Source organism: Sciurus carolinensis, chromosome 6 (genome assembly GCF_902686445.1).
Source record: "Sciurus carolinensis chromosome 6, mSciCar1.2, whole genome shotgun sequence".
In the NCBI taxonomy this organism is placed as follows: domain Eukaryota; kingdom Metazoa; phylum Chordata; class Mammalia; order Rodentia; family Sciuridae; genus Sciurus; species Sciurus carolinensis.
Genome location: NC_062218.1, coordinates 133,633,953 through 133,661,169, shown reverse-complemented (window position 1 = coordinate 133,661,169; position 27,217 = coordinate 133,633,953). Strand labels below are relative to the sequence as shown.

Sequence of the window (27,217 nt, the reverse complement as noted above, 5' to 3'; positions counted from 1 at the left end):
CATGGTATGAGTTAATCTTTTGCACTTTATATTTAGCTTCCCCAGTACACAAAACAGCCCTCTTGATGGATTAAAAAAATTCTATAAAATATCAGCAGAGTAATAAACAAGAAAATTTAATATATTGTTCTTCATAAAATTTTCATTTTAACCTTTTCCACATAGGTCTCACACAATATGCTTCCATTCTTATTTTGGGGGAAAACAGTTTAATGTATACCAATAACTAAGAAAATAGTATATTAATTAAATCACACAAGCATATTAGCCTATTAAATTTAGATGGCACCTTACCTACCTAAATTAATGGAATGAACTAAATTATAAAATATTTTCATTTAAGTGTCAGAATACACTTATCAAAGTAAATAATTTCTTCTACATGTTTAGCTGTTTTGATAAAATTAGGAGCTAATACAATTGGTTTGATTTATCTCTAAATCTCAACAAAATCATCATAGGTAGTTAAGTAAAAAAGAAAATGTTCATGTGAACCACTTGGTGTGACACTAATTTAACAAACATAACAAAGACCCCCTTAGAACACAATCTGGAAATACGGCATTTTCCTTCTGAGCGTTCATATAATAGGTTCGATCATGCTGCCCTTGGTATGGAAAGCATGGCCAGGGTCAAGGTCCTGGGGAAGGATACGGTCAGTGCCTTGGAATATCACACAACCTTTCACCAGCTCTCCCATGATGCAACCCACTGACCAGATATCAACTGAAAATAAAATGAAATGATAAAATTATGAAGTGCCATGAACAAAACAAAGGTGAAGAAAAAGGAATTCTAGCAGTGCACTAAACACACAAATATGGAAAAATAAATTGCTAGCTCAGGGTGAACTTTTTACACAATACGAATGATTGCTGACCTCTATTTTAGCCTTCAGTTTGCAGCAATCTGGAGTTTTAGTGCCAAAGATTCCAGTATTTTACAGTTTAAAAAACAAAAACAAACACAAAAACAAAGAACCGAAACAAGAAGTGCCTATGAACACAAAGTTTTTCAGGATCACATGCCCACCCCACCTCCAGCCTCCATGGTCAAGTGCTGGGTCTCTCCTTGAGAAGGATACAGTCTCTTCCTGGGAACAGGACTTTATGGAGGACCATTTCTGCCATGATGCACCCGACAGACCAGATGTCCACTACCAAACACCAGGTGATTAAAAACCAGCTAGAGAGTCCCACATCTCTTTTTTCTAAACCCCCTCCCAAACAAGAAAAGACCCAGTAAACTTCACCAGCTCATCAGTGGGACCTTTGGTAAAATACTGAAACCACACCTTCTGAATTATCATTTTCTAAACTGTCATATCAGAAAGGAAGTAGTACTCAGTGGGGAATGGACTGCACAGGGGTGGGCTTGCTGGACTGTGCTCCAGGCAGGGCCTGCTAAGTGCCCCAACTTCCATGGCATTCACCCTCTTGTAATTCCATGCCTTAGACACTATACACAAGCTATCTAAATGTCCCTGCTGGTGGGTGCACATGGGGCTAAATTAAAAAGGAATCTGATATTCTCTCTGTACATGGAAGCACATGGAACTGTATTCACGACAGGAAATAAAAGCATTGAAAGCATCAAAGCATTGAAATAAACTCACAAACTCATTTCAGAAGAGCAAATGTTTACTCTGTTTTCTTTTTTTACAAGTAAATGTGATTTAGTTCTTTTTGATAAATTTGTTAAAAGCTCAGTTTCAAATAATTTTGATATTACTAGAATAAGTAAAGTTTTGTTGTCAAAAAACATTTATTTATGCAAAAGTTTAAAAAACAAGTAAAAAGAATCTATGGTGCTGGAAATAAGAATAATGACTAAGCTATGTGTTGAAACTCAGAGAGGGAACACAGGGAAGCCCCAAGTACTGCTATTATGTGGGTGTGCTCAAAGCCAGTTGTATACTCAGGACATGTATACTTCTCTATAAGTGTTACACATTGATAAAAATAATTCAATTCTTTAAACTTTAGTTTTCCTTGTACCTTGTTTCATTTTTGGTTTCATTTTTGTTTCCCAAGGCACAATCGCTAAGGAGTCCTAAGGCACAATTACTAAGGACTTTGTAAGCTCACAATTTGTATTAATGTAACAGCACCTGTAACTCTGTTCTTGTTGCTCTGATAAAAGGGGTGGTCCGATTTTATGGTCCTTGTGCTTGATGGGTGGCTGCTTATAGCCAAACTATTTGACAGTATTTGACAGTGTTCTTTCCAACACAGTTACTTGGGTCTTTTCTGCCTGGCAGTCTCTTACTTTGTTGGAAGAGGGTGACATGTTAACATCACTGAATGGAGTTTTAATTTGGTATAAAGTGTTAACATTTTGTGTAAACAAACTCTGACGTTCTTTTTTTCAAATTAATTTTAAGAATTGTCTTGTTTTTATTGTAAACTGTCTATCTACTTATATTACATTGCTCTGTTCAGAAGAGATTAGTATTTTTTTCCTTCACAATTTTCATTTCAAAAACAAGCATCTATATAATCCCCCCATCAGTCAGCATTACTAATACTGCCCTTACTGTCATGATTGAACTTTCTCCTTTACCAAAAATGTCAAATCTCTTAAAGTCCTAACATTACCATGTTTCTGTTTCTGTTAAAATTTCGATGAACCCCTCAAGTATTGAAGGGAAACTAGCTGTCACTTTCAAGGATTCCAAGTTTGAATCTCCTGGTAGATAGTGTTGGTGCAACCCTGAAAATATTATTTTTCTGTTACAATTTTACTTGTATTCTGTTTGCCATCTCTGTTGTTAGGGGTGGTTGTTGTTGGACCTTACTAAGTTAGCTATTTCTGATGGGTAATTCCTGAATAAAATATTAACCTTTAAAGTAAAAAAAAAAAAAAATTCAAAAATACTAATTTCAAGTGAATTTTTAAAAGTCAATAATTTTAACCAAAGATAATTTCTTATCTTTGGATTATGATAATCGATGTGTAACACAGTCTCCATTTCAAAGGAAACGGAGTTAGTGATGACCACTAGTGCTATTGTAAAATATCACAGGCTCTTCCAGACCTGTCTGTACTCACCATTCTCTTTGTAGCCCATGCCCAGGATGACTTCAGGGGCCCGATAATACCGAGTTACCACGTAGGGGGTCATCATAAAGTTGGTGCATGCTGTACGGGCCAAGCCAAAGTCAAGGATCTTAAGGGTGCAATCTGATTTTACTACAATGTTGCTTGGCTTCAAATCCTAGGAAAGAAATGATTTAAATTAATAAAATGAACCAAAGCATGCTTAAGACCCAATTTCACACTAGTAAGGGGTTGTGAAGTCAGTACGTAAAAGTGTAGGAAGGACAGGTAAAACTCAACTCTGGAATTTGGGAACAATTTTGGAAAATTCGCCAAACTAAAATTAATATAAATCAGCCTAAAGAAGTCAAATTGTCTCTCTCACCTTCATTTGCTCCTTGGCTTAAAATCAGAGAGCCCACACATCCCTGACTGTAGTCTCCCAGACCCTGCAGGCTGCCCTGCCCACCCTCCTTCCTCATTCCCACTACCCATTTCTCCTTCCATATCTGTTCTTCCCTCAGTTCCTCCAACAGTTCAACCTCCACCCCCCCACCCCACCCCACAGCCCCAAGGTCCTCACACTTATCAGTCCAGAGCCATGCTGTTCAAAAGAAATATAATGCAAATCATGTATGTAATTTATATTTTCTAGTAGCCATGCTAAAATGTGAACAGAAACAGGTGAAATTAACTAATATATTTTATCTAATCTATTTATAGTATTACCATTTTAGAATATCACTAACATAAAAATTGTTAATGAGATATTTTACATTCTTTCTATAATGGCCGCATCCTGAGTACTCAATGGCTTCATGTGGCTAGTGGCTACCACCCTGGACATCACAAGTCCAGAATTTTCTGATCTGGGAATCTTTTTTTTTGTGTGTGTGTTGGGGGGGGTGGGGTGGGGGCTGAATAAGCCACATTCCCAGTCCATTTTTTATATTTTATTTTGAGACAGGGTCTCTCTAAGTTGCTTAGGGCCTTGCTAAGTTGTTGAGGCTGGGCTTGAACTTGCAATCCTCTGGCCTCAGCCTCCTGAGTCGCTGGGATTACAGGCATGTACCATGGCAGCCAGCCTGATCTGGGAATCTTACTGTGGCTTTTTCTCTTCTTGGAAGAGGCATTTCATGATTGCTAATCTCAACTCTTTCCTCCCTCACAAGGACTCACCACTCCCTACCACACTGCCTGTGTTATCAACTCCATTGCCTGTATAGTGTACAAACAAAATCATTTGCTTAGTTTCTGGTTCCTAGGTTCCCATCCCTCTTCTCATCTCCAACATTAACTCTGGGATAACAGGGCCCTAGCTATGCCCTCAGGATTCAAAGGCTTGCCTGGCAGAGGCAGACACTGAGAAAATGTTTGTTGAATGAATGCATATATCATTCTCTACCATACTTTCAAAGTCTTAACATACTACTTTTTTCCTTCATAACATAAGGCCCTTTCTTCATGCTGATACCCGACATCCCAGGCCTTTCCTCAGACCACAGAAATTTGACTTATGCTTGGGAAGGCCAGTCTACAAATTCACCCTTAAAAACTGTGACTTCTCAATAATCTACATCTTTTCTAATACAGGAGAATTCAAACGTATACTATACTGTCAAACCATCAAGTAATTGCCACACAGTAAATATGGGGGTACTCTGAATTTCAGGTCCCATCAAACTGCCCAGCATCTGACTTTAAAACTTCCCAACCAAGCCAGACATGGGGTGCCTGCTTGTAATCCCAGTGGCTAAGGAGGCTGAGGAAGGAGGATTTCAAGTTTGAGGACAGCCTCAGCAACTTAGCAAGACCCTAACCAAGTTAGTGAGACCCTGTCTCTAAATAAAATTAAAATAAAATTAAGGGCTGGGGATGTGGCTAAGTGGTTACTCACCCCCGAGTTTTTGGTACCAAAAACACATACCAAAAACAACAACAACAAAAAAACTTCCCAGCTGATGGGCCACAGACAGGTTGCAGGGGTACCTTGAGGTGGTCATCTATGAAGCTGTTATTGGGAGAAGCAGAAAGCCATTTAAAAAATTTATAAAACGGACAATTAGTTTTTAATACTATTAAATGCTCTCTTTCTAAACTTCCTGGATTCTGTGAAATTAAAATGGTAAATATATGTTTAAAAATGCAATTAAATTTTCAACCAGCCCCATATAGAATCTCCCTGCCCTCTAGTCCACTTCAGAGTACTGTACAAATACAATCATCACTAAGTATCAGAGAGGAATTAGAAGACTCTCCATGGTGATCAAAATCTGTGGAGGTGTAAATCCCGTATTTTAAATGGCATAGTATTTGCATATACTCCTCCAGCATTTTAAATAATCATTTGATAATTTACAATACTTAATACAATGGAAATACTACTGAAATAGTTATTATATTACTTAAAAAATAAGGACAAGCAAAGAAGTTTGGTCATGCTCAGAACAGATGCAATTTTTGTTTTTCAAGTATTTTTGATCTGTATTCAATTGAATCTGTGGCATGGGACCCAAGGATATGGAGGGCCGACTGTACTGCCCAGCAGTCTCTGACATCAAGGCAGAATGAACTAATAGCATGGCTTCAAGAACAAGATGGTTAGAGGAACACTGGTTCTAACAATGACAAATGGCAATAGTGGAAACCATCTCAACAGTGGAAACTATCTTCATCTGCCAGCTTGATGAATCCCTGAGTGAATCAGAAAATGCCTATCTCAATACCCTGTCATTTGCCAAAAAACTGTCAGTATATACTTGATTTTGTGGAAACAACACACTTTACTGCCACCTGCTGGAAAACTAGGATAATAAATACATTTCTGGAGTGTCTATGATGTGAATGGCAGTCTTCACACGTGGTGCTCTTGAGTGAGGCACCATGGGCATTGAGAAGTGGCTGATGTCTGCCAAAAAGGAAGTGGTTAAAGAGGATGCATAGGTTCCTGAGAATTCTTACCTACCCACAGACTCTCTACAAAGTCGATGTTCCAAAACTTAACTGAATTTTCAATTTCAAGACTGTAGAGTCAAGAGTTCTGCCTCTTCAAATCTTGAGAACCATCAGAAACAAGGAAAATAAGAAACACAAGTAAACATACAAATGACACTTGACCCACACAGGGTTGTAAAGAAGGCTAATAGAGCATGGCATCCATAGGGATAGCCAATAGATGAAAATAATCTGCAACCAAAAAAACAGAAAACAAAAAACAAGAAGCAAAAACAGAGGGGCAGGGGCCCGAGCAGGGTCATCCTGATTGAGCGGCACCACAGCTTGCTCAATTCCCAGCTCCAGACTCACCTACTGAAGAGGTGTCCTAGGAAGCAGGACCCTGCATATCATGACAAGTATCTGTTATTTGAATTTCTCTGGTCCTTTCCCATAAGAACCTATGATCATTTATTCAGGTGGCTGTACAATGGGAGAGAGGAACAACCAGACATTTTGAGGATGTTTTGACGAAAGTTCTAAGTAGATAGATGCTGAAACTTTAAGACCCCCAAGCATAATGCATTTGATTGGGAATCGGGTAGAGGCCAGGTAGTAAATGGAATCTGGGAGAGCTAATACAGACCTCAGGGAAAAACTGTAAGAGAATATTGCTGACCATTCCACATGGGTATGAATGGGTTCTGACCCTCTATTGTAATCAGTATGGAAGAATGCATTTGTCTAATCAATATGTTGGACCTAAAGCCTTAGTAATCTGCTCTATCAACTATACTTACCTGGCAGAGCAGTTGCAAATGGGACAACTAGGTAGTTAAGGCTATGCTAATCTATGGCTGTTCTTCAGGATCCATCTAGTGTCTTCAAGAGCTGGACAAATGAACTAAACTGAGATGTGAGAGGGACCATCATTCTTGCATCCTTGAGGTTTTAATGGTTAAGCCAATTTCTATCTATCCTTCTAGCCCTGCAGGGTGCAAGAATGATTTTATTATCTTGAGGGAGGCAGTTTCGGGTTTCCATTTGGTCTTCCCTGTTCTTGAAACTCTTACCTCACATGCTAAGGAATTAATGTGGGGGGTTCACTCCAACCGCAAAGTGTATCAGTTCCAGTCATACAATTAGGGACTGGGGGGATGTCCAATAGGTTGGTTCAAGGACCCAGTGGCCCATTGTGAGCCATGGGACTCAGATCCCTTGGGAATGAAGGTTTAGGTTGCAAACTAGGTATGCCACAGATACCTGCCAAAGTGATAGCTATGAGAATGAATAATGGAGAAGGAAGAGAAAGAACACTCATGTGGTTCTGAGAATATCTGCATTGACAGGATCTTGTCCCACTAACCTCCATTTTCCAAATTTCCCTGAGGAAGAAGGAATCATGGAAACTAGAGGGAAGATGCTCCCCAGTCCATGCAGAGAAGTAGAGATGAGAAGGCTTGAGGATAGTGAAGCCACGAGAATGTACTAGATGGCCTCCTGCTCTGGAAGTACAAGTGAAGATGACCCTAGTTACTGTTTTCTGAACCTATTACTCTGTTTACTCCATGGCTTTGCCCCACAAGATGGCTCTCAGCAAGTGACTAGTAGGCAGAAAAACTGAGCTGGGCCCATTCCTGTAAGACACCAGAGTCCACTAATGGGATATTTGAAGAGTTCTATGTCCAAGTCAAAGCTTTTTAGAGTCATACTGTGACCTGCAATTGTCTTACTAACCTTGTTTCCTCTTCCTAGGGGTCAAGCCTGTACTGTCCTCTGATTACTTTCCCAGCTCTTCTGACTTGCTCCCACTTTTGCCCCCTCACAGGTCTTCTCCCAGTAAATCTCTTGCATGTCTAATCCCACTATGGACTGCTGATGCCTTCAATGTAAAACTCTATGATCTATGGGGATGGGAAGTGGGGGAGAAGCAATAGAAGCCTGAGTTGAGATTCCAACCACTGAGGTGGGTCCCAAAGCAAGATAATTTGGACCACCAGATTCAGGAAAGGCCCAGGAAGTGAACCCCTGATACTGTGGAAAGCAGGGAAAGGCAAGGAGTGGGACATCAAGGGATTTAAATTTTCAGTTCTAGGTAAGGAGCAGGTAGATCTCTCAGAGCCTCACCTCCCGTCCTAGAAGCATCTGCTTCTTCTATATTCCAGCTTGTCAATTACATAGAGAAACTGAAACCTGACTCAAGGGTTGCAGGATAATACAAGAAACTATACTGGTATTAAGTACAGGGAAGTGTGTGGACGAGGGATCCAGCCTGAGGACTGTGTTCTTTAGAGGAAGTCTGTTCTGCCACATAAGAATCCCAGCTCCACCGCACACAGCCCTAAGATGCCAGCAGCCAGACTTATATCCCTCCATAAGAGACTGAAGAAGGCTTTTCTAGAGAAATTAGATGGTTTCCAGAGAAAAGTGTTACAGATGATGATACCTACTACTCTAAAGAAACCTGTAACATATATTTAGCACTTCCAATCAGCCTTCTAATGTTTCAGTCTTAAATGTGATTAGACCATAAAGAGTGGTCATTTGGTGAAAACCTTACACATTACAGGGAGAGACCAAGCACACTAAAAAAGAAACTCAGGAAAGAGATAAACAATGCACAGAGTAATAAAAAACATCAAAAAATTTACCCTCAGAGATATGGTAGTACTCCCTGAAATGAAATCAAAATGCTATAAAAAAGGAACTTTAAAGTTCTAACTAAATTATGCTTTGGAGAAAGAGGGAATAAAGAGCAGAGTGAAGAGGGCATTCTGAAAGAAATAATACAAACATCTTGGAACTCTATGAAATGTTTTTTCCAGACTGAGGGGCTACACACTCACCTCAACTAATGAGGAAAATGTCTATATCAAGGCAATAAATCTACATCAAGGAATAAAGAAATTATTGAAAAGTTTCCAGAGAGAAACTCAGAATAAAATCAAAACCAGGGCATTTAATAGAGGATCGGTAATAAGATCACATTAGAAAACTCTGGAGCCACATCAGATACCTCCCTATAAAGGGATACTGCTTTCACCAATCTGAAGGCAGCTGATTTGTAACCAAGAATTCTACTTCCAACCAAACTCTTCAGGGTGTGAAAGGACAGAACAGAGAATTCCACACATTTAAGGTCTGACTGCTGTACTGCCCTCTGACTGTTTTCTCAGCTCTTCTTACTTACTCCTACTTTTTCCCCTCACAGGTCTTTCCCTCCATGTGTCATTTTTAAAGAAGTCATTGGAAGATATATTCCACCCAAAACAAGGGAGTAATCTGAGAGAGAAAATGATAAGGAGGGTCAGGAAGTGGCACATTTAACCTGGAAGGGAGGTGACTGAAATCCTCAGGAAAATGTTGGGGGAGATTCAGGGTAGTCTTCTGTATCAGATATGGTGGTAGCCAAAACAAAGAGGGGCAGGCTCCAAGAGAGGTTTGTTGACAAGATGAAACTGATGAAAGACCTGAGACATCTGGATGTACTGAGAGATTTAGATGCAGGGAAGAAAACAGGGTTCTATTAACAATAAGAAGAGAGTACTACTTTCCCTTAAAACAAATAAATGAATTCCTCAAACAAAAGATAAGTGCTGTAAACTCCAGGTTTAAAATGTTGACAGGGAAAGAAATATAATCAGGCTGTAAGATTCAGCTGTGAAAAACATTAACATGGTCAATTTTTAGCCAAACAAAATTACATTATAACTAAAGTGAAAGGGGGGTGGAGTAGAGGAGAGGTGGTAGGGATGAGGACTGGGTTTGTAAAAGAGAATTAAATCAGAATCTTATGCTCCAAAGAAAAGATAAATGAAAAGAGATATAAACATATTATTTCATGATACTGAATAAAACACCAAAATAATCAGCCAAAAGAAGTAGAAGTAGGGTTAGGGATGTAGTTCAGTGGTAGAATGTTTGTTTGGCGTGCTCGTGGCCCTGTGTTCCATCCCTAGCACCTCATTTTTGTTTTTTAAAGGACATATGTAAGTAGATATGTTGGTATCATCACAAGTGAATAGAAAGACATCCATGTAAACTTTGGAGGGAAATACACCAAAATGTTTTTACTGGCCATCTCCAGGTGGTAGGAGGGCTGGGGTACTTACACTTCTAATTTTGTTAATTATGTGAAATAAAAAGAGATGAGATTGTGGTGTAAAACTTGACTTTTCAAATTAGTTTATATTTAGTGTGATGCTATTTTAATAAGCAAAATTAAAAGTATGTATCTCTATGTTTGGTATTGTAGAGAGGAAAAAGGACTGGTATAGTTCATATACTATGGCTTAGTGGTAGAGTGCTCACGTAGCATGTGTGAGGCCCTCGGTTCAAGTCTCAGCACCACATAAAAGAAAATAAAGGTATTGTGTCTACCTACAACTAAAAAAAAATTTTTAAAAAAAGATGGTTAACACACTAAAGGGTTAATTTAGGGTTTCTTTAGCTATTGGAACCTGGATAGGGGTGGAGTGGGGCAGTAATAGGTGCCTTTTTTCTTTGTCTTATGTACCTGTGCATTGTTTGGAACTTTTCCTCAATGTGTGTATGTTACTTTTACAAGTAGACACACATGTGAATGTGTGAAGTAGGAAGGTACTAGAGAATGAGGAGGAAGTGGCAAGGTCTGGTGGATGAATAACTGGATTCTGGGTTGAGAACCCATTTTCAGGGGTGGGAACACAGGAATTCAGTTATTCAAGGTTGGAGACAGTGCAGAGGTTGGCCATAGAATCATTTTCTCAGGTCTTCATAGGTTTCTAAACACTGTGGCAGGCAAACCATATACACTTTGGGTCCTTTCTGACCTGCTAGCTGGTTGGTAAGAGTGGACAGGATATTCCATTAAAAGGCAAGTGTGTGCTGAAGTTCTCATAAGGTCTCCAGCAACAGGGAGATATTCTTTTTCCACTTACCTCTGGGCCAAAGAGGGCAGGAGCAAGTAAGGCAAACTATTTCCCCTTCTAAAATTAGAAGGGTCTAAGAATCTAGGAAATTATTCTAAAGCATGAATTTACCAGAAAAAATGTATTTATGAGATAGTAAGAGTTCCTTACATTATTTAAAGGCCTGTGAAAATTTGAGGAGTAGAAACAGAATGGTTCATCCAGGAATCTTTTTTTAATTCTGGAGTCTAGTGTTATAGATTTTAAAATGAATTCAACATGATCATTTATATTATTTTAACTGATCACTTGGTGGCAGCAAAGACTACATTTTAAATAACAACACACTGGTGGGCAAACCAGATGCATATGAGTATGCAGGGCTCTAGGAGAATGATGTGTCAGGTTTCTGCCCTCTCCTGGGTGGGTGTCACTGTGGTAAGCCTCTGTTCAGAGGTGTGATAGAACCTTCCCTGACACCTAAATGATGTAAAAGAATCAATACCATCAAAAGACAATCTACTTGCAGAAAAAGCATTTGACAAAATACAGCATCCATTCATGTTCAAAACACTAGAAAAACTAGGGATAGTAGGAACATACCTCAACGTTGTAAAAGCTATATATGTTAAACCCAAGGTCAAAATCATTCTAAATGGAGAACAATTGAAAGCATTCCCTCTAAAAACTGGAACAAGACAGGATGCCCTCTTTCACCACTTCTATTCAACATAGTCCCTGAAACTCTAGCCAGAGCAATTAGGCAAAAGAAAGAAATTAAAATATACAAATAGGAAAAGAAGAACTCAAACTATACCTATCTGCTGACACATGATTCTATATTAGGAATCCTACATTTAGAAGACCCAAAAAGAACTCCACCAGAGAACTTCTAGAACTCATAATTCAGCAAAGTAGCAGGATATAAAATTAATGCCCATAAATCAATTGTGTTCTTATATATCAGTGAGGAATCAACTGAAAGAACAATTAGAAAAACTATCCCATTCGGAATTGCCTAAAAAAATAAAATATTTGGGAATCAATCTAACAAAAGAGGTGAAAGACCTCTACAATGAAAACATTAAATAAAGAAATTGAAGAAGACCTTAGAAAATGGAAAAATCTTCTTGGATGGGCAGAATTAATATTGTTAAAATGGCCATACTACCAAAAGCGCTTATACAGATTTAATACAATTACTATTAAAATTCCAATGATGTTCTTCATGGAAATAGAAAAATCAGTCATTAAATTCATTTAGGAAAATAAGAGGCCCAGAATAGTCAAAGAAATCCTTAGCAAGAAAAGTGAAGCAGGAGGCATCACTATATTGGAACTGAAATTACACTACAGAGCTATAGTAACAGAAAGAGTATGGTATTGGCACCAAAACAGACAGAAAAACCAACAGAACAGAATAGAAGACACAGAGACAAACCCACATAAATACAGTTATTTCATACTGGACAAAGGTGCCATAAACATACATGGGAGAAAAGATAACCATCAACAAATGGTGCTGGGGAAACTGGAAATCCATATGTAACAAAATGAAATTAGACCCCTATCTCTCACCCTGCACAAAAATCAACTCAAAGTAGATCAGGGACTTAGGCATTAGCATAGAGACCCTGCAAATTACAATAAATTTTGGTGAGGATGTGGGGAAAAAGGTACACTCATACATTGCTAGAGGGACTACAAATTGGTACAACCACTCTGGAAAGCAGTATGGAGGTTCCTTAGAAAACTTTGAATGGAACTACCATTTGACCCAGTTATCCCACTTCTCAGCATATACCTAAAGGACTTAAAATCAGCATACTATAGTGACAAAGTCACAACAATGTTTATAGCAGCTCAATTCACAATAGCTAAGCTATGGAACCAACCTAGGTGCCTTTCAACAGATGAACAGATAAAGAAAATATGGTATATATACACAAAGGAATATTACTCAGATATAAAGAAATTATGGCATTTGCAAATAAATTGATGGAACTGGAGACTGTCATGCTAAGTGAAATGCACCAGTCCTGAAAAACCAAAGGCCCAATGTTCTCTCTGATATGCAGATGCTGACTTCACAATAGGTGGTGAAAAGTGGGGAATGGAGGTTCACTTTTGGACAGGGGCAGTGGGGAGAAGGGTAGAGGATGGGAATGGGAAAGACAATGAATTGGACATAACTTTCTTATGTTCATATATGAATATGTAACCAGTGTAACTCCACATCATGTACAACCACAAAAATGGAAGTTATAGTCCATGTACCTATGTCAAAATACATTCTATTCTCATGTTTAACTAAAAAGAACAAATAAAAAATTTTAAAAATGATTTAGGGAATGCTACAACTATCTACTTCCAATAAAATTATATTATCTCTGCTTCTAAATCTCACTTAACATTTTATTTTAGGTGCTTCAAAAAAATTCTACCATGATGTCCTACTTATGTCACAGTACCAGTCAAAATGATAAAAACAAATACATCCAGCTTAAAGAATTACATTTATCTCCCTGGTTTTTAAGTATTATTTCCTGACAGTGCACGTAATTTCATCATACTATGTGGCCTCACCCCAAACCTAAATTCCTTGCTCAATAAAAAGGAGATTTCAAATAGGGCAAAAATGTTAACACTTGGAGAATTTGGGAATATGTTATTTGGGAATCCTTTGTTCTATTCTTCCAATTTTTCCTCTAAGTTAAAAAACAACAACAAAAAAAGGATTCCTCTGAAGTACCAGACTGAGCTGCAGAGCTGTATCCATATAGCTCCCTCATTGTGTGCCACCATACTACGAATGTTTTCTGATCTGAACAATATTTTGAAACACAACAAAATTCCATAAGATATCTGAATTTTCAACACTGTTGAATTTTCTTTAAAAAATTAAGGTTTTTTTCTTGAACTAGAGGATCGTGACAACCAAATGATGGTTATTTTAAAAATACTTACTCTGTGAATTATACCAGCTGAATGTAGATGTTTAATACCACAAAGCATCTGGTAAAGAAGGTAGGACATTCTTTCATGGTCCAACTCCATATGAATAACCTGACATAAGTTAGCATCCATTAGTTCCATAACCAAATACCTGAGGATAAAAACAAACAAATGAAAAATATTAGCTATGTACATGAAAATTACCTAACATTTCTTTGTTTATTAAACCAGAATTTCAGAATTATTATGAAGTAGTAATAATTTATCTAATCATCTCACTGCCTAAAGTAAAAAGGTAACTTATTTTCTCTAAATATATATATAAGGTATCTTCAAAAGAATCAAATGCATAATAGAACTTTGTAAAAATTTTCCAAAGGTCATAAAACAACTAACTTACTCAATGTCTTTCAAGTTAAAAATAAAATAACTTTTATATCATAGCAAATAGAATCTCATACAAATTTTCCTTCTTTTTAAATTTTTTTTTCTATTTGATCATTCTTACCAACATATAGACCATGCTGTTACAGGTTCATCAATCTTTACCAAATGGACTATTCTGTTGGGCTCTGTAAGGAGGGAGAGAATATGTGGGGACTCTGTACCTTCTGTTCAGTTTTGCTATGAGTATAAACTGTTGTTTTTTTTTTTTCAAAAGCATTCTTTTTTTTTAACCTTTATTATATTTGTTTATTTTTGTGGTAAAGCTCAAACCCAGTGCCTCACATGTGCTAGGTAAGAGCTATACCACTGAGCCACAACACCAGCCCTTCTAAACTGCTTAAAAAACAATAAAAAAGTATATTTTTAAAAAGTAATCACACAACAACAAAAAGAAAACCTTAAATTCCACTTTCCCCACCAACTAAATGCTCCATTTTTTTGGCTCCCTCTGCAAGCTTAACTCCCCAGAGAGGTATTTATATTTGCTAACTATAATTCTTCACCCATTTTTTCTTAATGACATTCTGATCAGATTCTTGCTTCCATCATTCTGTTGAAACTGTCCTCAAGGCCATCAATAACCTTCATGTTGGTAAATCCAATGGCCTGATCCTGACTGATAGTCCTGACCTTTCATATCTCTGACTACTGCTTCCTGTTGGAGTGTCTAGTAATCCATCTTTGGCCCTTTTCTCTAACTACACTCACTTTCTTGGTGACCTCCAGGCTCACAGCTTTAAGTACCATTTATAGATTCCCAAATTCCAAACTTCAGCACACACTTCTCTCCTGAAACCTAGGTTCACTTATCTACCTGCCTACTTCACAGTTCCACTTAGAAGTCCAATAAATCAATGTCCATGTCAAAAACTGAACACCTGGTTCCACCTGTTTCATACCCTTAATCTTTCTTCTCATAACCTTCCTCATCTCAGTTGAGAGCTCCTTCCTCATGCAGGTGCTCAAACATCCAGGTGTGGTTCTCAAGTCCTCTCTCTAACACTATACATCCTACCTATCAGAAAATACTGCATGTTTACCTTCTAAACAGTTTTGGGTCCAGTATCCTCTCCTCGCCCTATTACCCACCATAATCTATTACATGAATAGCTGTAATAACTTCTGTTACTAATTGGGATCCTACCCCTTAAACATGTTCTCAACCTGGAAACAGTTATTCTTTTAAAACATAAGCCAGGTGAACTCAATGCTCTGCTCAAAATATTACTGTTTTATAGTGAGAGGACCTTCTTATTGTGGCCTAGAGGCCTCTGCATGACACTCCTCTGAGCCCACTTTCTTCTTCCCGTTCCTCCACCAACTCTAGCCACACTGGCCTATTGCAGGGCTTCACACACACCAGGCAAGGTTTCACTGCTGTTCCTTTGCACTGTCTGTTTCTTCTATCTCCATTACACCTTACCCCAAATATCTATAGGACCAAATTCCTCACCTCCTTCAAAGTTGTCTTCAAATGTCACTAACTCACTGAGGTCTTTCCCCAGTTACACTGTAATGTTTCATTTTAGATGTCAATTTGGCTACACTAAGAAAACCTGATAAAGCATTATTCGAGGTGTGTTTGGGAGGGTGTTTCTAAAGAATAGCATGTTGAGTCTGAGGGCTCTAAGTAAGGAAGATTATCAATGTGGGCAAGCACCATCCAATTGGCCCAGGGTCCAAAGAGATAAAACACAGAAGGTGAGTTGGTTTTTTCTCCAAGAGCTTTTCCTAGATCAGAAATCTAGGCTTCCTGTTTTTTAATTCTAAGACTTACACATCAACAATCTCCTTAGTTCTCAGGCCTTTGGTCTCATACTGAAAGCTGTACCATTGGTTTTCTGGATCTGCAGCCTTTTGACTTGGACTGAGCCATGCTAGCAGCATCCAGAGTCTCCAGCTTGCAAATGGCCTGTCATGGGGCTTCTCAGCCACCATAATCAAGTGAGCCATTTTTTCCTAATAAATCCCCTCTCACATATCTATTTACATCTCCTATTGGTTCTGTCTTTCCAGAGAACCCTTACCAATACACCACCCTGCAGCCTGATTCCCAGTCCCAGCATTTCTGAATCCCTGACCCAGCTTGACTTTTTGTCCAAAGCACTGAACACATTCTGATGAACTACACGTTTTCCTTATATGTTATATTTATTATCTGTCTTCCCTGGCTTTCCCAGCAAGGCTCTAGGAGGGAGTTTACCATCTATAATTTTTAAGTAATAAAAGGAATTTTTGCTTGTATCAGTTACTAATGTATACCAAATCCTGAGAGCATGTGTGGGCAATCACACCGAATTGACTGAATACATCAATAATACATCAATGGGCATTATTTCTCAATATATAGATTAGTACTCTATTCCACTGTAAGTAAGATGGCTCTAAATAAAGGTCTGGAAACATATGATACTTAATGACATATAATTTCAAATAATACTTCAAAACATCCAAACTCTGCAATTCTAGATATCAGGGCCTGAAGAAAACATTTTATAATTCAGTACAACTATAAGGGTAGCAGCATATAAGGGTCACTGTGTGCTCACAGGAATTCTTTTCCATTATCCTTTACCTGCTATAGAGATGAAAACATTCTGGGCACAAAATCTGAATATTATTATCCATTTTCTTAGGATTTGTCATCCATAGACAAAAGTATCTATGATACCATTAAAATTGTATGGTCACCTACATTTTCTAAGTGTAAAAAGCAGTTACTTTTAAAATTTTCAGTGTTTTTTATAGTACATTACCAAATTAAGCAATACTTACACATCTTGAAATTCTTCTAAAGTTTTTTGTGGTGTAAACACATTTAACAAACTAATTATCTGAAAAGAGAAAATTAATTATATAAGTATGTCAGATGACTCTACTTGAGTCATATAAAAGTTAAGTTGAAGATTAAAATGTATTAGAATTAGAAAAAAAAGCACAGAGAACTCAATATTTTATTACCATTATTATTACTGTTGTTGTTTTTACCAAAATATTCTATTACATGGCATTTGATATGTCCCTAGGAACCTAAACTATCATTACAGAATTTAAAAACAGAGTATCTTTTTGGCTCTGAAAGTAAAAGAGACAAAATTATGGGTAGGAAAACACTAATTAAAGTAATGTGTAAACTTTGAAAACTTAAATACTATCTACAAAATTCTAAAAAGTTTTGAAATATGGAGGCTAAGCTTGTAGTTTTTGGTGTGATAAAGATGAAATGCCTCATAGCACTACGTGTTTACTTAAAGAGGATTAAAGAGTTGACAGGACTGCAGATCTCTTTCTTGGCCTGCATAGTTCTAAACAATTTCTCACTTCTCTGAGCATCAAACACACATCCTTGGGGCTGGGGTTGTAGTTCAGTGGTAGAACGTTTTCCTAGCATGTGTGAAACACTGGGTTGGATTCTCAGCATCCCACAAAAACAAACAAATAAAATAAAGGTATTGTGTCCGTTTACAACTAAAAAAGAATATATATATATATATATATATTAAAAAGAAAAACCTCACATTCTCAATCATTTCAAATGACCAAGGGAAAGATGAATTATTCACTGTATAAGATTGGGTGACTAGCTAATCATAGAAAAAATAAAATTGTATCCATATATCTTTACAAAATAAACTCAAAATGGAAAAAAGATTTAAATCTGGAATATGAAACATTAGATATAATATAATATAAATATAATATATTATAATATAATATAATAAAATATAATACATTAGAATATGGATAAACAATTATTTAATCCTGGTACAGAAAAATCTTTTCTAAGCATGGCAGCAAACTTAGGATGTCTGATTAAATTAAAACAAAAAAATAGATAAAAAATCAGTATGGCAAAAGCATAATGATAAATGGAAAAAGAAGTTCATTGTTTGAATATACAAAAACCTCCTAAAAATGCATAAGAAATGAAAGTATAAAATGGACAAAGACCCTGAAAAGCAAATTCTCAAATACAAACTGACTAATAAACATATAAAAAGAAATTTAAGTTCACAAATAAGATAGTATTTGTCATCTATCAAACTTGCAAAAAGAAAAACCAACAAGCAAAAAACCAACAATATGTAATGCTAGGGAATTCTGAAGCAAAAGACATTTTCGGATATTCTAATGAAAGTGTAAAATTGACAGCCTCCCCGATGTCAGTTTGTCAGCATATATTAAAATCAGAAGTGTGAATATTCTTTAGTCAGCATTCTTGGCCAAGAAATTCACCTGGATAAGTGTTCAAAGATTCATGTATGCTCATTGTAGCATTGCCCATAACCACACACACAAAAATAGAAATAATCTAGCAAACAATGTGTGATTTATTAAATAAATTATTATGCATCTGTATTATGGAACCAATTTAAAAAACCACTTATAGCTATATTCATTTAAGTATATGGGATCTACTGACATCCACCAGGGGATAAACCAGGATGAAGAATAACAATATTCTTTATACAAATATGCACACATATGTGTAAGAATGCTCATCAAAATGTTAATGAGCATGATCTGTGGATGGAAGAACTCAGGAATTTTTGTTTTCTTATTGATATTGTTTGAATTAAAAATAAATAAAACCATATGTTTTATAACCTGGAAAAAATTTTAAATAAAATAAGCATGTACTGAAGAAATTAAGATCAATTAAACCACTGATTCAAAGAATGAATTCATCTTAGTTTTGTATTTAATGTCCTACACCAGAAAGATCTAAATGTTAAAACAAAGGGAACAATATAAAGTTTAATCTTAACCTATTCTTCTGTTTTTCGAAGAAAAAAGGGGGGGGTCCTCAAGAATTGATTTCTAAAACCTCTTCTAGATTTCCAATTTTATGATTTTTACTACATGGCTAGGGTATCAAAACTATGCTCAGAGACCACAAGTAGGAATAGAATGTACTTGAGCAAAACCTCATTTTCTAGAGATCTAGTATTTCTTCTATGCAGATGACAAGTACAGCTATCCTGAATGTCACATTATCTAAAAACATGTTTAAGGCAGAGATCTCTGTATACAAAGTAAAAATTTACTTACATGATGTCTTTCCAAAAAAGTCTTTCTAAAAAATATTTAGTTGTGTTTTAATTTGTTAGGTCAATATGTTACTATTTAATAGAAACAGAAGTAGTGTTTACAAAAACAGAAGGGTACAGAATTGACAGGTGTTCCTTAGTTGAGTGACCTAAATTCATATGGATCATGAAGCCTCTTTCTAACTTCCATCTTCCCAGTGATAATTAAGAATTTTGCAAATAAAACACAATTATTTTAATAGGTTTTGTTTCTCATTTATCCTGGGTCTGAACTCAATGAATCTCCAAAAGATTATCACATCACTGACAACACCAAAGCATACATACAGAAGAAACAAATATATAACTTACATTTTTATGATTGACACATTTTAAGAGGACGAGTTCACGGTAAGCTCTCTTTGCATGAGTTTGATTTTGAAAAGGACGGCTTAGTTTCTTGACTGCAACATTTATCCCAAGAACTGTATCAAAAGCAGCACTATAATTAGGAAATATAATAAACAATCCATTAGGATGATTTTGGAAAAAATAACAATGGAAAATACATATCCAAGAAATCACCTTTTAAAATGAGTAACTTGGGAAAATCTTTCTACTTCTTTCCAGTAAAGGTACTTGTACACATGAAGAAAAAAGTGTACTGGCTAAGATGGCAGGATGAACTAAATCCTGTACAGAGCCATGGAAATTTCAGCTGCAATTAGGATGGAATGCAGTGATCCTTTGTATGTTAAACTTTCATTATGTTAGTTGAGATAATTATGTTCAGATCTAGGTCATTTGATGCAGAACATCTAAGACTGGTAAAGAAATGAAATCTTCAAATCAAGAAATTGAAAATATTCACTATTATCAGTAAGTAAAATATATTTTGGAGTGTCACAGCAGAGGAAATGGTTAAGCTCATGAAAAGAATTTAAAATCTAAATTTTGATTTTATTTTCCTAGTCAAAAGAATCTTAAAAAGAAAAAGAAGCCAAAATCTCAGCTCACGGTAAATCCTCAAGATACAAAATCCCTAATGTGAGCAATTGCTATATATAAGTTCTGCTGGAAATACCTCCTAGAATAAAATCCAGGGTTTGTGTTTCCAGCATCTCAAGTTCCCTGATGAAATTTGGTGTTCATTTTCCTTCAGAAAATAGACATGAAAATTTGAGTAGCCTAATGTCATATTTTCGGGTTTCAAACTAGCACTAAATACTATTATTAGGGTTATTGCCTTTTGATTATTCATCAGGGGTTAAAAACAGCTTAAGAACACCTTAGAACCTAGGCATCATTTAAAATATTGCTCCTACTTATTATATTGTCTATACAGTGTTTATACTTATTCTTTTCTTTTAATGATGCTTTTTGGATAAACAACTCGAATTATTAGAAATGTCATTCTATTTTTTAATTCATAGTACATGTATATATGTATACACATACATAAATCCACATACCCACTTGCCCATTCATATCAATCATAAAATGTTAAAGATGAATCTATTTGTATACATTTACACCTATATATTTCTCAGACAACAATTTGAAAACAGACACACCTTGGTTTCAAAAGTTTTGTCTAAAATTTCAGTTAGACAGGAGTTATGAGTTTAATTCAAGAGTTCTCCTGTACAACATGGTGACTATAGTTAATAACACTGTATTGCAGTCTTGAAAATTGCCAACAGATTTAAAGTATTCTCACCACAAAAAATACAAGTATGTGAATACATGTATAAATTAGCTATTTAGCTATTCCACAATGTGTGCACATTTCAAAACCACATGCTCTACCTGATAACCATATATACTTTTTGTCAGTTAAAAACATTTTGTTCAAAATGAGCCAAATGGACCTATTTTAAGCATCTGAGTAGACTCATGCTTTTTCACTCTGGGTTCTGACTCCAGAAGTAATGACTTTCAGGTATTTCTGGTTTGGGTTCTTGTGATTACTTCTTAGCTTCAGAAAATATATTTTAATCATTATTTATTTATTTACCAACTTTAGAAAGTAACTATTTGCTACCTATATAAAAACTAAGGATTTAACCATATAGTTGAAATTCCTAACAACTCCCAGTTTTAATCTTATGTTAATTTTAGGTTTTCTTTTGTTTGCCTTTGTAACTTTAAATAACATGCCTAAATTTCTTGTTCCATCAATTTTCAAACATATCTCTGGATTTTCAAGTATGTGAAATGAGACAATTTTATTGCATTCTCTATCTCCTCTTCTGCTCTCTACCATCCTCCTTTTTCTTCCAAAATTCAGTCTTAAATGGTTAAGCTTGCTAACACATATATTTTATATTTATAGCAAAGCCTTCTGTGTATCCGCTTTAGGATGTGTTTAAAAGTTGAAAACCAATACATTGAGTGTGTATATGTATGAGAACATGTAAATATTACTAGCTGTAGAGTTGGGATTACATTTCTTTTTCTAAATACCACATTACCCTTGCTGCCACTCACACATGCTTCTTGGAGCTTCTTTCAAAGTCTACCACACAGCTATTAACCTGGGATTTCTGTTCACTGGCCTCCATTGTTTCTCATGTTATATGATATGGCATTGTCTTTCTTGCTAGAGTCCATCCTCAAGGAATTTCCCCAGAAAAAGGACATGGAAGAGAAATAGTCTTCCTCTGCCCTCATCCTTGATTGACAATTTTCCTTTTAAGTTAAAAATCAATTTTCTCTCAGAACCTGCAGGCCACTGACCCACTGATTTCCAGCTTTGAGTGTTGCTGGTGAGGAGGCTATGTCTGTCTGATATTCATTCCTGCACTTTGTGTTTTGTTCTTCAGATCAATGATTTATCACAAAGAGCCATGTTCTGTCAGCTGCTCAAAGCCCTCCTCACACAAACCTTCCAACTGTTATCCCTCCTGTCCACCAAAGATAAGAACTACTTCTGGTTTTTATGGTAATCACTTCTTGTTTTCACTTGCTAAATGTGCTTCCTTAAGGTCCCATAGTTTATTTTTGTTTGGTTTTTGAAGACTTCTTCTGCTCAATATTGTATTTATGAAATTCATCCATTATTCTGTATAGTTGTAATTCATTCAATCATTGTTATAATATTCCTTTCATGACCATATCACCTAATGTTGACAGTTATTTTAGTTGTTTTTGTCTTAAAGTAACTATAAGAAATAATGTCATAAACATTATTTGTTCAGGTCCAGGTTCCCTATGCATGTATTTCTGTTTTTTTTTTTTTCTTTGTTTGTTTGTTTGTTTTTGCAGTGCTGGGGATTGAACTCAGGGCCTTGTGCTTGCAAGGCAAGCACTCTACCAACTGAGCTATATCCCCAGCACCCCCATGCATGTATTTCTGATAAGTTAGATAGCTAACAGTGAGAATGCATATATTCTATTTTAGTATACAATGCCAAACTCTTTTCCAAAGTGATTCTATCAATATCTAGGTCCACCTGCACTACATGAAAAACTTAATTCTGGGAGTTGTATGTGAGCAATTTCACATTCTCACCAATACTTGGTACTATCTACAGTTTAATTTTTAACCATTGTGCTGACTGTACAGTGGTATTTCATTGTATAAGTAAGAATACAATTTTAATTTGCATTTCCCTGATGAACAATGACATTAAGCATATTTTTTTCTGTTTATCAGTTATCTGAATTTCTTCTTTTATGGCATCTTATTTGATTACCTCTGATTATTTTATTGATTGGAGCTCTTTATATATTCTGATAACAGACTTTGGTCAGTTTATACTCATCCCTCAGTATCCATGGGGGACTGAACTGAGGAACCCACTCAGATACTCAAGTTCCTTATATAAAATGGTGTTATATTTGCATATAGCCTAAGCACATCCTTCCATACACTTTATCGCTAGATTATTTATAATACCTATGAAATACTACATAAATAGTTGTTATACTGTTTTGTTTAAGGAATAATAACAGGGGGAAAAGTCTGTACATGTTCAATACAGATACAATATTTTTTTTCAGAATATTTTCAATATGCAGAACCTAGGGATACCAAAGGCAGAGTGTATCTTCTTTTGCTCTATGCTTGTCTTTCTAGTTTCTTAATTTTAATAACTAGAGGCTTATAATTTTAATAAAAAATTTATGAATCTTTTATGGTAAATGCTTTTTTATGTCTTGTTTAAAGATGTCTTCTACCCCAAGATCGTGAAAAAATAATCCTCCTATCTTAAGTTCAGATAGCTTTAATGCTTTGCCTTACACGTTTACAGCAATTCAACTGAGGTTGATTTTTGAATATAAGGTGAGGCTGGGGTCAAGTTTCACTTTTTTCCACATAAATATTTGCATGCCCATTTATTTAAAAAACTATCCTTTCCCCCACTGCTTGGTAAGACCACTACTATGGTAGTCCACTGGTCTACTGTCTCTCCTTGTATTCATATCACACCACCAAATCACTATAGTTTCCTACTGAGTCTTTGTATCTGGAAGTGTGAGTCTTTCCCCATTTTTCTTAAAGGGTATTTTGATCAATCTTGAAACTTTAATTTTACATATAAACGTTAGAATCATCTTATTAATTTCGTTTTTTAATAAAATGCTATTTAGATTTAGGTTATAATCCATCTATAGACAAGTTTGAAATTTGATACCTTTATAGTATTTATTCTAACTCATAGACATGATATATCCCACTACTGTTTATTTTTTTTCTAATATTTTTTAGCTTTTTGCAGAGGTCATTCACATTTTGTTATGGTTTTTTCCCCTGCAAACATAATAATTAGAAAAATGTTATCCTATTTTAAATGGTATCCTTTTTGAACTTTCTTTTTTTTTTTAAGATGGGATCTCATTACATTGATTTCCCAGGCTTTTTTAAAGAGCCCTTTAAAAACAGTTTATACTGGCTAGAGGAAGGGGGCAAGTTAAAGATATGATTCATAGGAAGTATTGGTTATGCCATTGCTGCCTTGAAGATGAAGGGGGTCAATTGAGAAGGAAAATGGGCAATCTCTAGAAGCAATGAATGACCTCTGGTTGAAAGAACATGGGGTTGGGGACCACAGACCTAGAGCAGCAAGGAACTAGATTCTTTCTACAACCTGACATAAGCTTGGAAAAAGATTATTCCCCACAGTCTCCATGTAAGAGTTCAGCCTAGCCAACATCTTGGTTTCAGCTTTCAGTGAGATGCTGAGCTAAGAATACAGGCAAGCGGGCTCAGATTTCTGACCTATAGAACTATAGGTCACTATAGTGGGTTGTTATAAGTCACTAATCTTGTGGTAATTTATTATTCAATAGTGGAAAATTAATATATTCTCTCTTCTATATTTTTCCTACTCTTTTGTCTCTCCAGGTTTTATTCTGGAAAATTTTTTTGATATATCTTCTAGGTCACTATTTCTTTCTTCAGTTATATCTAACATATTGTTAAACTTACCAAATTCTTAATTCAATTACTATATATAGTTCTAAGTTCTAGAATTTTCATTTAGTTCTTCTTTTTAAAAAGTTCTCATTTCTATACCTAAAATTTTTATCTTGCCTTTTATCACCTTGAACATACATACCATCATAATTATTTAAAAATGTGAATCTAACACCAACATCTCCTGTGAATCTGTTTCTTTTATCTGTTGTTTCTGATGGATTTTGTCTTATTGCCTTGTATGTCTAGTTAGTTTTGATTGTGTGCTAGGCCTAGCATTGTAAAAACTGTCATCTAGAAATAATTTGATATCTAGCATAATGCTATCTTCCTCCAGAGAGAATTAATATTTACTTCTGTTAACCATATGAGGACACTAATAATTTAGCTTCACTTCTATAGAAGTTCAGCAAATGAAATGATTTGAACCATCATGGCAGTGCCTTCATGGGCTTAACTCTCTCTGGTTCATCTTTACTTCTAGGATGTAGCTTTTTAATGGTCCCAATACAAAGCAAAAGAAATTTGCTAGGCCCTATTAGAAAACCCTGAACAATAATCCCCATCTCTTAGCTATAAGGCAGTCCAAAGCACTAGTCAAATCTCTCATCTGCCCCTTTCAGAATTTAAACATCCCCAAGGGAAAGACAATCCCAAATGCTGGACTCCCCACACTAGACTTCTGTCTTTTCCTGGATTCCAATTTAATAATTCTTCACTAACTTATAAGCTCTCTAGGGACAAATGCTGAGCATGGGGGAAGGGGTGGGAATGTTGTGAGCAAACTGGCACAATTGGTTCATAGCATATTTTTAATTAACATCCCTAATTTTAGCCACTTGTTTCATTTTCTGTACTTGTCATCTCTATATTCACAGGCTTTTAGGGATCTATTAAAGGAAGATTTTCTTTCTTATTACAAATGACTAATTTACTTATTCTCACTTCCTCTGCTGTTTGGTCTTATCAAGATTCCAACTACTTTTAATATGTCAGAAATTTTTAAAAACATTCATTCACTGATATTGCCATTGTTCTTTTTGTGTGTATCATTTACCATCTTAAACAAGGAATTCCAAACCATCATTTTAAAGATGAACCATATTAAGACCCATGAAGACACAGAGGGTTGCCCAAGGTCACAGAGAACTATAGCAGTGAGGATCAACAGTGGATTTAGAACCTATGTCTTCTAAATCACAGCTATTCTGTGCTTCATACTAAATATCTCTTTTATAATGGAAATTTTTTTGTGAATATTATGTTTATACATACACATATGTACACATACACACTAATAGAGAAAAATAAAACAATTTAAGAGCAGGCCAATATTCATGATTATACAAAACTGGAGGAAGAAGGGAATAAAAGAATACCAATTCTTTCATGTTAAGATTGTAACTATTAATGACCTTTGTACTACCAGATCTAATATTAAACACTCAAAAAAGGTTAAACATTTCATAGAACTGTTTCAAAAAATAAAAACAAAAACTTTTCCTATTTTAGTTGAACAGTTTAATATTTTAGAAGGAGAAAGAAAAGGTATATGTATGTTTTCTGTACTCTTCCAATTAATTAATATTACTATATAACTTAGTTGATGTTTATGAGCATTTTAAAATGATAAACATTTAAAAATTTATTTCCTAATAAATTTTACCAATATCATCTAATGAATAAAACATAGAAACAAATCAACAAAAACTTTAAAAACAATTCAAAACTAGGAGTTGGGGACTGGGAGAATAGATTAGTGGTAGAGTGCTTGCCTAGCATGCACAAGGCCCTGCATTCTATCCCCAGCACTGTAAAACAAAACACAACAAATTTAGGTGTCAGAATATTTTATTCTGGTTCCAGTCCTTTCATTTAATTCTACACAAGTCAATAATCTGTACTTTTGTTTTATGTGTATACCTGCCCCGATGTCTTTACAATACTTTAATTTAATAAAGACTAACAAGTTTTACAAACCACACGCTACTGTAAATGCACAGTCTTTTGTATTAGTTTCCTTATGCTACTATAATGAATTACCACAAAAATATTGGTTTAAAACAACACAAACTTATTGTCTTACAGTACTGGAGGTCAGAAGTTCAAAATGGATCTTATGGAGCCAAAATCAAGGAGTCAGTAGAACTTTAATTTTTCTACCTTTTAGAGGCTTCCAATATTCCCTGCTTCTTGGCTCTACATTACTACAAACTCTGTTTCTGTTATCCCATCTCCTTCTCTGACTATGATCCTCTCGTCTTCCTTTTGTAAAGATCCATTTAATTACATTGTATCTACCAGACTAATCCAGGCTAATCCTCCAACTTCAAGATCATTAATTTAATCAAATCTTCAAAATTCCTTTTGTTGTATAAAGTAATATACTGACAGGGCCCAGGGATTAGGAGGTGAACATGAGGCGGGAGGGAGGGACATTATTCTGCCTGCCTATCAATTTTAAAGAACAATACTGACCAAAGAAATTTTTGGATCATCAA

The 27,217-nt window shown here is 35.7% G+C and overlaps 1 protein-coding gene across 5 annotated transcripts in view; it reads right to left on the bottom strand.

The window, feature by feature from the left end:
- The window catches only part of Mapk9 (mitogen-activated protein kinase 9), a 49,791-nt gene that overhangs the window by 9,260 nt on the left and 13,314 nt on the right, over positions 1–27,217 (bottom strand). For 3 of the 5 annotated variants that reach the window (XM_047555472.1, XM_047555470.1, XM_047555474.1), the window contains 5 exons: positions 19,667–19,796; positions 17,040–17,098; positions 13,830–13,968; positions 3,052–3,217; positions 655–726 (listed from right to left, as the gene is read on the bottom strand). In XM_047555472.1, the coding sequence (XP_047411428.1) occupies positions 655–726; positions 3,052–3,217; positions 13,830–13,968; positions 17,040–17,098; positions 19,667–19,796 (566 nt within the window). Of the gene's footprint in view, positions 1–654; positions 727–1,084; positions 1,157–3,051; positions 3,218–13,829; positions 13,969–17,039; positions 17,099–19,666; positions 19,797–27,217 lie in introns of all 5 variants that reach the window. The other 2 variants (XM_047555471.1, XM_047555475.1) reach the window with 2 other exon arrangements.